Source organism: Schistocerca serialis, chromosome 1 (genome assembly GCF_023864345.2).
Source record: "Schistocerca serialis cubense isolate TAMUIC-IGC-003099 chromosome 1, iqSchSeri2.2, whole genome shotgun sequence".
Lineage (NCBI taxonomy): Eukaryota > Metazoa > Arthropoda > Insecta > Orthoptera > Acrididae > Schistocerca > Schistocerca serialis.
The window spans coordinates 289,838,419-289,855,191 of NC_064638.1; the positions used below are offsets into that span (position 1 = coordinate 289,838,419).

Here is a 16,773-nt window from a genome sequence, read left to right on the forward strand (position 1 = left end):
ACTTTTGGCCACACGTGTGTGGGTTGTGCTTGCGTGACTGAGCATGTGTGTTATCTACTTCAGAAGACCTTCTGGCTGAAAGCTCACATTTAACAGTGTCTGTTGCGCCTGTCTGCAACTCAAAATGTCCCCTATATGGTGAGTGACAATCTATCCTTTTCATAATACTGTAATTTTATATTTGCAGTACATATATTGAGTAAAATCTCACACGGGTGCTGTAGCTTATTGGGGCTAGTCAAATTGACATGGATCAAAAGCATTTGACAGACACGGATAGCTTTTCCTCACTGCCAATCTAGTCTGACTTAGCAGACAAAACCAAGTTTAAAACATTGTCTGCTTTTTTTATTTGAAATTAGACATGAAACATTACTAGTTACGTAGCTAAACTAGAGCTAAATAAAAAAGGAAACTCAGCACGTCAAAGACCACACACAATGCTGATAAAATACCCATGTGCACTGCATTGTATGCTGGATCAAAATAGAGACAAACCTGAAACAGGAGAATATCAGTCCAAAGAAATACAGTACTGCAACTTTTATCGATTCTATCACTTTGTCACCAGCTGTGTTGAGTGTAGTCCTGGAGTGTACAAGTAAAATAGTGCATTCTGTTTTCAGAAGAAGTTTACTTCAGTAAACAATATTTCAAACGGGTGCTTATTGAAAAGTGCAGTGACAACAGTTGTGGTGGTGGTGGTTAGTGTTTAACGTCCCGTCGACAACGAGGTCATTAGAGACGGCCCGACAACAGTTGTAAAAAGGCAAAAGTTTAAAAATGCAAAGTTTAACAGTGTATCGTATATAAAGTGTCAGAAACAGAATGTAAAAGGAATTCTGTGTGTGAAGAACAACTTCTAGCTACATGAAAAGTGTGCTTAATCTTCATTAGTGATGGTACTCACTGGGCATGCTGATGTGTTATTCTCATATCTTTCTAAGTGATGAATGACGACTGTGACCTTTGTGAACATGGTTTCATGTTTGTTAAGTGTTAACATTTCAAATAGCATACTATAGGAAAGTTTCTGACTTTCTTACGTGCATGTTCACGATCTGAGATGGATGCAGCGTATCTACTGGTCGGGACACTGAGGTTAATCTTTCCACATGATGTGGCACTTGCTGTTCAGCTGATTACTCCATGTCATCACCACACTACCTAGAAAGTGTGCTGAGGGCTATGGCATCCTGCCTAGAAAGAGTGCTGAGGGCCATGGGAGAGAAGTTCATGTTGTCAGCAATATTGTCACGGTAACAAAAGTTGAAGCTGTTATTACATTCGATAACATATCTATACTATGCTTGGAAAAGGACTGTTAAACAAATGGTTATAATTGTGACTTACAATCATATTTTGTGTGTATATGAGGTGTTATGAACTGCAGCTGATGGAACAATATATTTATATATTCTTCTTATTATTATTCAGCAGCTAGCTGCAAACACCTTGAGAATGTTGCAAAAAATGGGGATGAGATGAAATTACAAGAAACTCAGGAAGTGCATTCTCTCAGCCTCTGTCACCTCAATTTTCCAACTTCCTACCTACATGAGGTGCCTCTGTTGAGCTGAGCAACTCAGTGAATGGTTGGGTAACCAACACTAGTGGGAAACAGTCAGTGAGGGGACAGGATTTGGAGGCCAGTGAAAGGCAATGGGAAACCACCATCGAAATTACTTGCTTCAAAATGCTCCTGAGTTTTAAGTTCCCCATTCAGATCTGTGGGGGAACCACACAGAGAAGCTTCATGAAGAGTAAGATGCTGCAAGCAGAAGTACTGTGTGGGAACATGAAATGTAAGACCCTTGTATAAAGGAAAACTGGACATGGCCCAAAGAGAAATGGAGATAACTGGCAACAACGTACTGAGAATAATAAAAATTAGGTGGACTGGCATGGGACAATTTGCTTCAGATGGCTATATGGTTTACTATTTGAGACAAGAGAACAGGAGCAATGTAGTGGCCTTCTCAGTTAGTAACAGAGTAAGAAAAGTTGTAATGGGGTGCAACTATAAAAATGATAGAATGATGACTATCAGATTCCAAGGTCAACCCCTTAATATCACAATCATTCAAGTTTACATCCCAACCACTGATGTTGAAGAGGATGTTATTGACCAATTCTATGTAAATTTGCAGGAACACAAAAGTGGGAAATCAAATTGTAGAAAGTGTAAGGAGAAATTTTGGTCTTGATACAACAAATGGAACATGATAGAGATTCCTAGAATTCTGCGAAGACAGTTTACTGGTTTGGCACAACTTCATCAAGTAATGGCATTCGTTGGTTAGTAATAACACAATGCTCCAGCTACCCAAACAATGCCTATACAATTGGATTTCACCAAGCAGACAATACCAGAATCAAATTGATTAAGTACTTCGCAATCAGAGGTGGAAGAGTGCCAGCCAGTCAACTACAACAAGACCTGGAGCTGATTGCAGATCTGACCATGATCACTTAATTGCAAAGTTCCAGCTGAAACTGAGGAAAGTGGCCAAAGCCATACCATTTTAAAGATATGATCTTAAGAACATACCTTCTGATTATACAAGAGACATCAGGAATACATTTAATGCACTAGAGTTAAAAGACAAAAACTCACAAGATTTGTGAACATGTCTATGAAGCAGCAGAACTGACTCCCAAGAAATAGAATAAGGAGAAGGCCTGATGGTTATCGGCTGAGGCATTGCACGTTGCACAAGAATGAAGTAAAGCAAAATTGAAACAGGATAGATTAGCAACATTTAAATTAAATGATAAGTTTTGAAAATCAGCTAGAAGAGACAAGAATATCTTCTTAAATAAACAGTGCAAAGAAGCTGAAGAGACTAGCAGAGTGAGGAGCAGAAGGAAGCTTTACAAGAAGATTAGAGACATCAACGGAAAATTCCGTGTGAAAACTGGAATCATGAAAGATAGAAATGGTAAAGATTTAACAGGAGCAGAGGACATTAAGGAAAGATAGGCAGAATATATAGAAGATCTATATAGGAAAGAACTGGAGACTCATGATGAGGAAGGTAACATTATTTTAGAATCAGAGCCAGATATTTTGGAGAGAAATCAAATGGGCCCTATATAATGTTGGTGAAAACGAGGCCAGTGGATATGATGTAATTCCAGCAGAATTGTTCAGAGTCATTGGAAATAATGCAGTGAAAGTTTTCACTCAGTATGTCAAGAAAAATGGATAACCAACAGTGGCCAAAGATGGGAAGAGTTCAGTATTCATCCCAAACAAGGAAAATTCTAGAGTGTGTTCAAATCACCATACAATCTCACTTATCTCGCTTGCTAGAAAAGTCATGCTCAAAATCTCACTAAATAGACTTCGCCAGTATATGGACCAAGAGCTACATGAAGAACAACCTAGATTTTTTAAAGGAAGAAGGACCAGAGATCAAATTGCTAACATCTGATGGATTATGGAGAAGGCAAGAATTTCAGAAAGATGTATACCTCTGATTTATTGATTATGCTAATGCCTTTGACTGTATCTGCTACAATAAATTATGGGAACTACTCAAAAACAGGGGATTACCACATCACCTCATACAGAATTTATACTCTGACCAAGAAGCCATGGTGAGGACCATATAAGGCACAACTAAATGGCTCCACATTCAGAGGTGCACATCAGCACCTTATTTATTCAATTCTATGCAGAGCACATTATGAGGAAAGCCGAGCTAGCTAAAGAAGAAACTGGAATTAAAACAGCTGGAATAAATAATCTTAGATTTGTGGATGACACCATACTGATGGCATAAAGCGAAGAAGAGTTAAAGATTTGCTTATAGAAGTTGGAAGAAGGGAGTCCAAGGGCTGATCTAATCCTGAATGCCAAATCTTGGCAATGTTTTAATGAGAAGAGACATAACATTAACAATGAAGATTTGTATAGTAAGAACTATGATCTTTCCAGTTATGATGAACAAATATGAGACCTGGACTGTAAGAGAGACTGAATGACGTAGAATGGATGCCTTTAAATTATGATGATGGAGGAGGAAATTCCTTAGTGTTCCATGAACTACAGAGAGAACAAATAGGTCAGTTAGAGCAAATAAAACCAGATTGTTCCTTGGGAAGGTCTGATACTGACCTACTTTGTGCATATTATGAGATAACATGATTCGCTGGAAAAGAAGTTAATGTCTGGGAAGATCAAAGGCACAAGGTGAAGAGCTGGACCAATGGCATAGATTCCAACCTGAAAATCTGTGAGAGTGTGCAGGACAGAAGAAATTGGCTTGCCTTTTTCTTTAAGTCCTCTGTCGACTGCCAGAAGAATATATGGTTTAGTGGAAAGAGAAAATCGAAGAGATATCACTTTGGCATTTAAAGGGTATTGTAACTTTAAATTCAACACCAGTACCAATTAACATCAAGTACCATAACTGTTTGCAGGACAAAAACACCACTAGTTCACAGGAAGAAATTATTAAAATGCTACATATCAACATTGACACTTTAAAAGAAGAAATAATAAAACTGAGTACTGAAACACAGTTTAGAAAAAGCTGAGGAGGTAGACAAAAATAACATAAAAACCTACACAAGGAACTCCCATGGAAGTCCCAAACGCTGAAAATGAATATCTGTGTAAAATTGCAACACACAGTGAAAAGTAAACTCAGTGTCTCAGAGATGAAAACTGAATTTTAAAAAAATAATAATAATTCTTTGTCACAGGTGATTCCCTGCCGAAGAATGTGGTAGTGCCAAATTATTCTGACGTTTGCCCAGGAACTAGAAGCTGCCAGTTGAAGTAACACTTCAATGACATATTAAGCTTACAGGATGGTTCAGCAGATGCATCTCTGAAGAATTACAAACAAGTTTTCATCGATGTAGATACAAATTCTCTTAGAAACGACAGTGAAGAGGAAACTATTAGCAAAACAAAAAATTTAATTTGATCTGCCAGTATCCTCTACAAAACACTTGGAATTGTAGTGACTAGCAGTGCGTACAGAAGATCCCTCAGTGATTAATATACAGAGTGAGTCAGCAGCTGCTGGCTGAGAAACAGGGAAGTAACCTGACATTTGGTGGTAAGTTCCTATGGGACCAAACTGCTGAGATCATCGGTTCCTAGGCTTACACACTACTTAATCTAACTTCAACTAACTTATGTGAAGAACACACACACCCATGCCCAAGGGAGGACTTGAACCTCTGACGGGGGAAGCCGCACGAACCATGGCAACACGCAGCAAACAACGCAGCTACCCTGCGCGTCTTTTGTAACATTTTATGGGTTCATAACCAGGAGTGAATTGTATAGTTTCATCTGTGTGCTTTGGTAGTTCAGTTTCTGAATCTCTGTGTGTTAATCTAATTTATTAGACACAGTTCCTGCATTGTCCTATGTGTCTCTGGTAAAGTTCCATAGTGCACGTCGACTGTCATTTGTCCACGTAGTGTAGTTTTCCACAGTCTTTAGTATGGATAGGGACTGTGATGGCTGCACGTGCAGATGTGAGCCGAGTTGGTGACACTTTGCTCTTAGCTCCAGGCTGTGATGGCTTTGGTTACACAGCTTGAAGCTGCAGTGGATGGGCATCACTGTTGTGTGCCGGCTGTGCAGATGCAATGGACATCCACAACAAGTCTGACTTCACCGATCGGCCCGCACTGGTGACCAGCCCAGTTACAGCTCACACTGAGGTTGACCACTAACCAACCTGTGGTCGAGTGGGAGGTAGCCTAGGGGCGTGTGGTGAGCAGCAAAAGACTGCCCAGCGGGCTGCATGTAAGGCCACCCTGGTTAGTCTGACATACAGGTTCCAGGTGCAGTCTGTAGCCCTCAGCCAGAGGCAGTCGCTTGTTCTTTTTCAGAGGGAACCTCTCAGCCTGCAAGATCTGGGCAATCACAGAGGGTAGGATTATTGGTAGTTGGGGCCCCTTAGGAACTTGGCTGCCAAGGAGAGGAAGTAAGCAAATGTGCACTTCGATGCATACCTATCAGAGTCATTCCAGATGCGATGAAGAGCACCGTGTGCAGTCAACTGCGGGTGCTGGCTCATGTCGGTACCAATGATATGTGTCACTTTGGATCAGAAGAGATTATCTCTAGTTTCAAGCGGCTATCAGAAGTGGTAAGGGCTGCCAGTCTTTCTTGCATACGAAAGCAGAGCTCACTATTTGCAGCGTAGTCAACAGGACCGACTGCAGACCTTTGGTACAGAGCTGAGTGGAGGGTCTGAATCAGAGCTCAGATAGTTCTGCGACCTTGTAGGCTGCAGATTCCTCAACTTGCACCATAGGGTGGTGGGGTTTCAGGTTCTGCTGAATAGGTCAGGAGCCCACTACACGCAGGAGATGGCTACATGGATAGCAGGGGTTGTGGGCAGTTTTTTTCAGTTAGAGTGTCTTCGGAAAATACAAAAAGGGCTTCAGTCTCACAGGGAGGAGGTTGAACATAGGGAGAATATAGATAAGAGGAACAATTGGTATAACAGTTGTAAATTATTGTAGCTGTGTTGGCAAAGTACCAGAGCTCCAAGGGCTAATAGAAAGCACTGATGCTCAAATCATTATAAACGCTGAAAGCTGACTACAGCTGAATATAAGTTCAGACAAAGTTTTTGCGAAGAACCTAATGGTGTTCCTAAAGGGTAGGATAAACACAGTTGGTGGTGTCATGTTTGTTGCTGTTATAAGTAGTTTATCTTGTAGCGAAATTGAAGCAGATACAAGGGTACTAGGAAAGTTTTGCAATACAACACAACAATAAATTGCAGAAGGCTGATTGTTGCTGTGTTCTGTGCTTGCTATGGCATCATGGTCACAAAGTGAGATTTGGACAGTTTTGCGGTACAACTTTTAGTTCCTTTGAGTAAGTATGAGCAGAAGTCATGCTTGTCAATTGGAATAAAAAAATAATTGGATCCTTTTACCAACCTCCCAACACAGATGATACAATTGCTGAAAAAAGAAAACTTGAGTTTAATTTCAAACATCTACCTGACTTATACAATTCTAGTTGGTGATGACTAATTTATCCTCCGTATGTTGGCAAAAATACACATTTAAATCTGGAGGTACACACAAACCATCGTCTGTAATCGTGCTAAATGCATTCTCTGAAAATTATTTTGAGCAATTAGGTCATGAGCCCACACGAATAGCAAATGGTTGTGAAAACACACTTGACCCCTTAGCAGCAAATAATCCGAGCTAGTAACAAGCATCAAAATGGATACAGAGATTCGTGAACACAGGGTTGTCATAGCAAGACTGAATTTTGTAACCCTCAAATCCTAAAAAAAAAAAAAATAAAAAAAAATACATATTAAAAAAAAAAAAAAAAAAACAGATAAAAACTCACTTGATGCCTTCCTAAGAGGCAATCTCCACTCCTTCCAAATTAACAATGTACGTGTAGACAACCCTTGGCTTGAATTCCAAGAAGTGCTATTGATACCAACTGAGAGATTTATACCAAATAAAATAACAAATGATGGAGCTTATGCCCCTTGGTACACAAAACAGGTCAGAACAATGTTGCAGAAACAATGAAAAAAGCATGCCAAATTTAAACGAATGCAGAATCTCCAAGATTGGCGATCTTTTACAGAAGCTTGAAATTTAGCACTTACATCAATGTGAGATGCTTATAATAGTTTCCACAATGAACCTGGCAGAAAATCCAAAGACATTTTGGTTGTATGTAAAGTGTGTTAGCGGCAGACAAAGTCAATGCCTTCTCTGCGTGATAGCAATGGAAATACTATCGATAACAGAGCTGCAAAAGCAGAGTTACTAAACACAGCCTTTCAAAATTCCTTCACCAAAGAAAACAGAATTGAATCTAGAACAGCTGCTAACATGAGTAACTTACAAGTAGATATCCTCGGAGTAGTTTAACAACTTAAATCCCTTAACAAAAGTAAGTCTCCTGGTTCAGACTGTATACCAGTTAGGTTCCTTTCAGAGGATGCTGATGCAATAGCTCCATACTTATCAATCATATACAACTGCTTGCTCGACAAAAGATCCGTACCCACAGACTGGAAAGTTGCACAAGTCACACCAATATTCAAGAAAGGTAGTAGGAGTAATTCACTAAGTTACAAGCCCATATAATTAATGCTGATACACAGTAGGATTTTGGAACATATATTGTGTTCGAACATTATGAATTACCTCAAAGACAATGGTCTATTGAGACACAGTCAACATGTATTTAGTAAATATCATTCTTAAGAAACACAAGTAGCTCTTTACACACAAAGTGTTGAGTGCTATTGACAAGGGATCTCAAATTGATCTTGTATTTCTAGATTTCCAAAAGGCTTCTGACACTGTACCACACAAGTGGTTTGTAGTGAAACTGTGTGCTTATGGAATATCAGCTCAATTATGTAACTGGATTCATGATTTCCCATCAGAGGGGTCACAGTTCATAGTAACTGATGGAAAGTCATCGAGTAAACAAAAAGTGATTTCTGGCATTCTCAAACGTAGTGTTATAGGCCCTCTGCTGTTCCTTATTTATACAAACGATTTAGGAGACAATCTGAGCAGCTGTCTTAGGTTGTTTACAGATGATGCTGTCATTTATCATCTAGTAAATCCATCAGAAGGTTAAAACAAATTGCAAAACGATTTACGTAAGATATCTGAATGGTGAGAAAATTGGCAATTGACCCTAAATGATGGAAAGTGTAGGGTCATCCATATGGGTGCTAAAAGGAATCCATTAAACTTTGGTTACATGATAAATCAGTCTAATCTAAAGGTCGTAAATTCAACTATATGTCTAGGAATTACAATTAAGAACAACTTAATTTGGAAATAACCCATAGAAGATGTGTGGAAAACAAACCAAAGACTGTGTTTTATTGGCAGAACACTTAACAGATGCAACAGATCTAAAGAGACTGCCCGCACTACACTTGTCCATCCTCTTTTAGGGATACTGCTGCGCGATGTGGGATCCTTACCATATAGGATCAACAGAGTACATCGGTTAATTCAAAGAAGAATAGTACATTTTGTATTATTGAGAAACAAGGGAGAGAGAGCGTGTCAGGGACATGAAACAGGATTTGGGATGAAAATCATTAAAACAAAGGTGTTTCTTGCTGTGGCGGGACCTTCTCCCAAAATTTCAATCACCAGCTTTCTCCTACAAATTCGAAAATATTTTGTTGATGCCAACATACTTAGGGAGAAACAATTATCATAATAAAATAAGGGAAATCAGAGCTTGCACAAAAAGATATAAGTGTTCGTTTTTTCCATGCACCATTTGAGAGTGAAATAATAGAGAATTATTGTGAAGCTAGGCACTTAAGTGTGATTTGCAGAGTATCGATGTAGATGTAGAACACTGGAAACTATAGAAAAGAAAGAATGTTCCTATATTATAGGCTGAAATATTAATGGTCTAACTGATGTCTTTACATACAAAAGTCAAATTGATTTATTAGAAATTATTCTTTCTGAATGTAAAAATATCAAAGTTACTTGTCTCAATGAGCAATGGCTTACAGATGAAATTATTAAAATTCTCAAAGAAGTTGCATGCATACTTATCCACTCTGATATAAATATAAACTAAGAAACAATTTTCATTCTTTGAATGAAGAGTGTGTAACAGAGATGCTGTGTTAAGGGACCTACATATAGTGTTAGTAATCTCTATTTACAGATTACCAGAGAAGTTTATAATTGAAGCTTTTCTGGTAAAATTTCACGGCGTGCCTGAAATTTTTTATAAAGAAAACAGGAAAAGATCAACTGCCTACTTCAATATTAATATTACAGTTGGAAGCAATGATTCATACAGATTCATCGACTATAAAAACTTTGGCTTCAAAGTAAACTTTACACAAACAACTAGAGCAAATGTGACCTGTATTGACAAAATTTTTACAAATTATGTGTTTGAAGATTTTTACAAGCTTTTCTTAAATTTAGGAATCTCTGACCACTCTGCATTATTTATTGAACTACCAACAATTGACAGAGAAATTTCATGTAACAAAACTGTGCCAAAAGACACTTCAATAAAAGAAATACAACCCTGTTTGGTTGATAAATTACATGAGTGTGAACGGCCTTTTGACAGCTGTATTTCAAATAGTAACTTCGACAAATTTTTAAGTAGGTACTTCAAAATCTTCAATGAAACCTTTTCACTTAGAGCCAAACGCAAAGTACAAAAATTTCTAGTGACAGGAAGAAGTATAATAAAAATAGGCATTGTACTGAGTATGTTTGACATTATCAAGCTATATCTAAATAATAATAATAATAATAATAATAATAATAATAATAATAATAATAATCTGTGACGGGAGCTAAACAAATGGTAAAAAATTGCATTTTACAACACAAAAGTAAGACAAAGGCAATGTAGTCCATTGTCAAATTAGAGTGATTAGTCATGAAAGGCGATGATAGCCTTATTGTTAACCCAGCTCAAACATCAAAAAGTTTAAATGAACTCTTTATAAATGTGGCTATGACAGATGTTAAAGTAAATCCCTTTGGACTTCACCAAAAAGCTGAGGATGGATATAAAAAATGTGGAAAATGTTATATTATCACAACAAAACAAAAACTCTGTTTGGTGGGAAGGGATATCCACTAAAGTAATTAAAGCAGTGTATCACATAATGGCAACTCCACTAACTCAATCAACCAACATTCTGAACAGGGATGCTTTCCTGAAGTGTTTAAGTACACCAAGGTGGTCAGATCTCGTTTCAAGAATGAGTTCAGGGAAGACTTCAAAATCTATCACTCTATTTCTATTCTTCCAGTTGTGTCACAAGTGTCAGAGAATGTTGCAACAATTCACACTAAATTTTAGTGTAAAAAAAATTATATTACAGGATTGCAAGTAACCAATTTAGATACCAACAAGGAGAAAAGACTCTAGATGCAGTGAATAGTTTTAGGGGTGAAAAGATAAGCAAAATATTAGATCAGAGGAGTGTAAAGTTGTATGTCTCCGCTGTCTTACAGAAGCCTTTGTCACAGTATCAATGAAAGTGTCCCACGGCTCCATTTTAGGATCAATTGTGTTCCTGCTCTGTGTAAATAATTTACTCAAATATAAATTCCCCACTAGTAGTGTCTGCAGAGGGTACTCCTGTTTTGATCGAAGATGATAAAGAAACAAATTTCAAACTCTAGTGTGATTACACGTGATACACTAGGAAACAGGTTCCACTGAAACTGTTTGAAATTAAATATTATGAAAATCAAATATTCCAAAAGTGTGGAGCTTGAAATACAATGTAACAATCAACTTATGAGAGAAGTTGACATGATCAAATTCTTTGGACTATCTGCATTTGCAATGCAACTACTAGAAAATTCTACTGATATGAGAACACAAAAAGTAGCATACCACAGTTAGTCTGAATCTGGCATTAGGAATGGTATTATTTTCTGGGGAAGTTCAAATGGCACATCTTGATTACTGAAACTGCAGAAGAAATGTCAGATAAATGTGTATTGTACAGAAAAAAGAATGTTGTGCGCCATTACTTCAAAAAATATAAATCCTCGTGGTTTTCTCACATACATTTATGAAATTATAATGTTCCTACATAGTGCACAAAAATTATTTGAGGAGAATCATACAACACAAGACAGTGTATGGATATGAAAATACATAATAAATTAACGGGCAAAAATTAACTTATTTAATGTCAACCCACAGATTCTAAAAATAAATCTACAGCCTATTCTGTGGGAGGAATGGGGCTATTTGGTAGAAGAATTCATGTGGAATGAAATGATAATTTAAACAAGGGGGACATCAGCATTAGATTTTTTACTGCATAAATTAAAATTGTATTATTATTGGGAAAAACTGTATTATTTGGATGCTGTTTACAATGCAGGAGAAACATCTAAGAACAAGATATAGAGGATAAACATTTTTAAAACACCAGAAAAATTTTGATTAAATACTGGATGATTGAAGACCCTGACTTATCTCTACATCGATATTTATACTTTGCAACCCATCATGAAGTGTAATGCCATAGGGTACATCCCTTTGTACCCTTTATTAGGGTTTCTTCCCATTCCTTTCAATCTATGTAATTATGTAAAGAAAAACTGATTTATGGTGAGGTCTTTGCAACAAAACTGTTACTTCTCCTCTCTCCGAGCTTCAGATATACAATAATTGTTGTATCAGTGTGAACCAGGTGAGAGTATAATAAAACCACATCACAACTTCAGTCATTTCCTAGATTTCATGAAACAAAGTTCAGATTTGAGCTTGTCTCCATACTCTCAATCTTCAAACAGCATATAAAGAAAATCTGGATAAATATGGATTATAGTTAACATCACGCCACTGAATCTGTTTCACTGTTAAAAATAAAACTGCACATGTTCAAGTTTTACCCTAGTGTGTGTGTGCGAGAGAGAGAGAGAGAGAGAGAGAGAGAGAGAGAGAGAGAGAGAGAGAGCCCTGGCAGAGTTTTATTAATATTTTTGTTTTAGATCGGTTGGAAACGTTTAAACATTAAGAGATGTGTGTGGTAATGCAGTATGCAATGCGAAGGTTTGTGAATAACGTGACATTAATTCTCTTTAAATATATTAATACATAAATCTCAATTTCACTTCTGCCATACTATTATAAATATTTTTCTCTATCTTCATCATACTACTTCACTGTCTTGGCTATCAATAGTCTGCAATTATATTTGTTATATTAAATACAGTGACAAGTTACAGTCAAAAAGAATATGTGAAATAGTATAAATATAAGTACCTCAAAGCCAGTATTCCACAAGATGTGTCGGTAAGCTTGCTCATTCAGCAGAACCAGGTCAATCATAACAATTACAGGGTCATATTCAATATACTTGTCAGCAATGTTCTTGCAATTTTGCTGGAATAAAGATAGACTATGTTAAAATAATAAGTAAACCACATATCTTGAAACTAAGTTTAACTCATTTCTCCTGTTTTTCATGGCTACCCATGAACCATGGATCATTCCATGGTGGGGTTGGTTCCACGCCACAATGATACAGATAACTGTACTGTAAGGCTGCATTCACAGATGCACCAACAAGTTGTTAGACGCCATCACCATAGGTTGCCTGGTACCGTCAGCTGACAGCTTGGTCACAGTGTGTCCGATCCCCCTCATCAGTTTTTTGCAGGGTGAAGGAGGCTAGGTTCAGTTAGAATCTGTTTTATCTATGTAGCATATCTCCTTCAGCTATTGAAATAACCATACAAGTTCAAGGAATATATAAGAAGACGGGAGAAACATTTTGTTACATACTTGGCATGATTCGTGGTGACCCTAAAAGCAAGATTACAAAAACCCACTGTTTCACTGTATTTATTTAAAGCTGTGCAGGCGTATGTCAATTAACCTTCAATTACTGTCATTCAGCATACTTGTGAAAGATAATCATAAAATTTAGCATAAGACACTCTGAACACCTAAGGCAATGAAAAGTGCAAATACATACTATACACCACATTTGCAAAACACTTCATATAACAGAATCATCACACTACTGGCACAAAAATCCCAGTAAGCAGTAATAATTATTTGTAGACACCTAATGCCAACATACAACTCAAAAAAGACCCACTACAGAAACTATAAGCCTAAGATATGCCACTCCTCTCACTCTAACAAATTTTTTTTGAGGTTATAATCCCCACATAAAGTTTCCAATAAAGATTTTGCCTACTTGTAATTTCCAATAAACCTGTGGTTTTAGTCCATAGAGTAAACTAGGACTCACGTCTGGAGAATATGCTGCGTGGTGCAGTACTTCCCAGTCCTATTGATCGAAGAGAGCAGCCACAGCTTGCGCCATATGCACCTGCACATTGTCGTGCAAAATGATGGGTGGGTTGCGCAGAAAGTGTCTCCACTTCTTTCGAAAAGGTGGTCGCAGGTGATGTTCCAAAAAAAAAAGACAGTAATACTGTGGACTGACAGTATGCTGTGAAGGAACGTAATGTGTTACAATAAGACCATCACAGTGCTACACGAGAATCACCATAACTTTAGACCGCTTCATTTGCACCATCAACAGAACAAGTTCTATTAACGGTATACTACGTCTTCCACATCACTGGCAACGGGTTCTAGACAATGCTGGAGACTAATTTTGAAAGAAAGTAACAGGTGCAAACATGTAACTCTTTTGTATCGGTTGTCAATAAATAGTTCCAAACCTCGTATATTCTGATTATGATATTTTCATCATCAGAATGCCATGAAATAACTCTTTCTTGGACTAAATTTATCAGCTTCTCACATTCAACATTTTGTGTGTGAGAATGTCTGTCAATCTGACCAAAGAAAACAAACCAATTTTTATTTCACTGATTGTTGTCTGTTTATTCGGATGTTGAGATCGGCTATAGTGTGACTGCACACATATCGGTGTACTGATTTGGTCGTCGTCAGATTCCACCGATACGGATGCCACTGTGACTGCAGCCTGTGGAGGGGCCAGACTAACTTTTGGTTCCTGAAGAAAAGTGGCCTTATCAGTAGTTGCAGGGACAATATTCTGGATGATAGAGATTTGATCCTGTAACATAAGACAACAAAGCCTTGCTATGCTGGTACTGCGATCAGCTGAAAGCAACAGGAAACTATAGCTGTTATTTTTCCCAAGGGCATGCAACTGCTTAATATGGATGACGATGGTATCCTCTTGAGTAAAATATTGCGGAGGTGAAATGGCCTCCCTTTTGGGAGTCTAGGTGGTGACTACTCAGGAGGATATTGTCAGAAGAAACAAAAATGGCATTGTACGGGTCTGGATCTGAGTGTGGAAATTTATGCCCATTAATCGGGTAGGTAGGCTAGAAAATTTAACATCTTAACACACTGCATTTTTATTTCCAAATTAAGTTTGAAAAATATTTTTTATTAATGAAAAACAACCTGTACTGAATGACATTACATACAGACATAGAAATATAGCTTTTGAAGCTTGAAGTAATGACCTATAAATTTTTAAAGATCACCATTAATAAATTCCTAAGTATACTCGTAAACTAGACTTTGAGAGAAATATCCCGAAGCTTGAAGCCTCTTAAGTTTCTGGGTTCTATGAAGTTGAACCATGTATTTCTCAATGGTTTCCTGCAACAGAAATCTTGGAAAAGCTGGATGAAGCACAGTGGACAAAATTATCTCTGGCAAGCACTTGTCAGTCAATTGACAAATTGCCATAACTTTCAGTCCTTACTGTTGTTCTTCAGTTTCTGAGCAGCTAAATTCAATGCCAAACTCAGGATCACTATAGCCATCCTTTTTAGGAAAGCACTGCCTAAACAACAATACAGAACACACTGAAAGCACACAATTTGTTGCCAACTATCTAAATCTGCACCAGTAAAGAAGACTAGTAGAAACCACATCAAACAAAACATGACAGCCAGGCCACAAATGCAGGACTGTACACACTCTAGGTAGTTGCAGAACACACAAATATTGATGATGAAATTGATATAAGCGAGATTTTTTTTCCCCAAAAGTCTGCTCTTAATTTGTCTATGTATATTCAGGATTTTAAGTTTCTGTCAAAATAGTAAAAACAAAATAATTTAGGCAGGGTTAGCGGTAGAAAACCATATAGGAATAATGCAACATACTGAATGTGTTATCTGACTCACAACAGACATGAAGCCAAACACACACACACACACACACACACACACACACACACACACATATTCCAATTCTCGATGCCATGTGTGCAAGAATTTAAAGACAAACTATACAAATCACAGTGATATACAATTTAGCATATGAACAAAGTTTAGATGAGGCTAGAGGATTTTTATGAACTGAAATGGAAGATACAGGACCAGACACAAAAATTCCATAATATTATTTATGATTCAAATGTTATTACCAAGTGAGATATGGAAACACTATACAAAATCCAATAATTTGAGGATGAGATGGAGGAAGAATGTAAAGTTGTAAAAGTGTGAAGAATGTTGCATACGCACAATTCTGCGACAAACAATTTGTGAGAAAATTGTAACAGCAAGAAAAAGAGAAATAATGAAACTACATGGTAAGAATCAAGAAGTACAGGATAGACATAGAGCTGTAAATACGAATTTCTGAAATTGTTGAGTTGGTTGAACAGTGTACACAGAATGCCTCAGTAGAGGTCATTGAGAAATAACTGTTATGGAAAATACATTATTTGAATAAGAAAGAAGCAACTTAACACATTGTGAAACAGGATTCTGGTAGATACTTATTTTCATATATGTTAGTATTAATTGTTCAAGTCATTTGGCAATGTGTTTCTGATAACATTTTTTCAAGCAGTTCAGAAATGCATTCCCAAGATTCTGGAATAAGGAAAAGAAACAGCCAAAAGCTGATTAAATTACCAATGTTTCTTACAATCTTACTTAGACGTAACTCTGAAGAATCACTGAGTGACAAAAAAAATACCTATATGAGGAAATTTTTGTGGGAGTAACAGCCACAGAAGAAGAAGGAGAAGAAGAAGAAGAAGAAGAAGAAGAAGAAGAATTATGCCAATGAGATCTCCATGAAAGTACCAAAAAATATGGGTCAGTGTCATCAGAGATGACAAAATTGATTCAAACAATGGAAAGTCTGGGTTGGAATATTAAAAATTATGGAAAAGAGAGATTGCTACTCACCAAATCTGGCCTGAGTAGTCAGAGATAGCAGTCCTGGGTGTGTAAGAGGTGTGCTTGCTTGCATTTTTTTCTTTCCTGAGGAGAGCT

General features: G+C 37.3%; 1 protein-coding gene across 4 annotated transcripts in view; it reads right to left on the reverse strand.

The window, feature by feature from the left end:
- LOC126468642 (protein ARV1) overlaps positions 1–16,773 on the reverse strand; it is a 71,519-nt gene that overhangs the window by 13,829 nt on the left and 40,917 nt on the right. For all 4 annotated transcript variants that reach the window (XM_050096567.1, XM_050096569.1, XM_050096566.1 and 1 more), the window contains exon 3: positions 12,779–12,898. In XM_050096567.1, the coding sequence (XP_049952524.1) occupies positions 12,779–12,898 (120 nt within the window). The remainder of the gene's footprint in view (positions 1–12,778; positions 12,899–16,773) is intronic.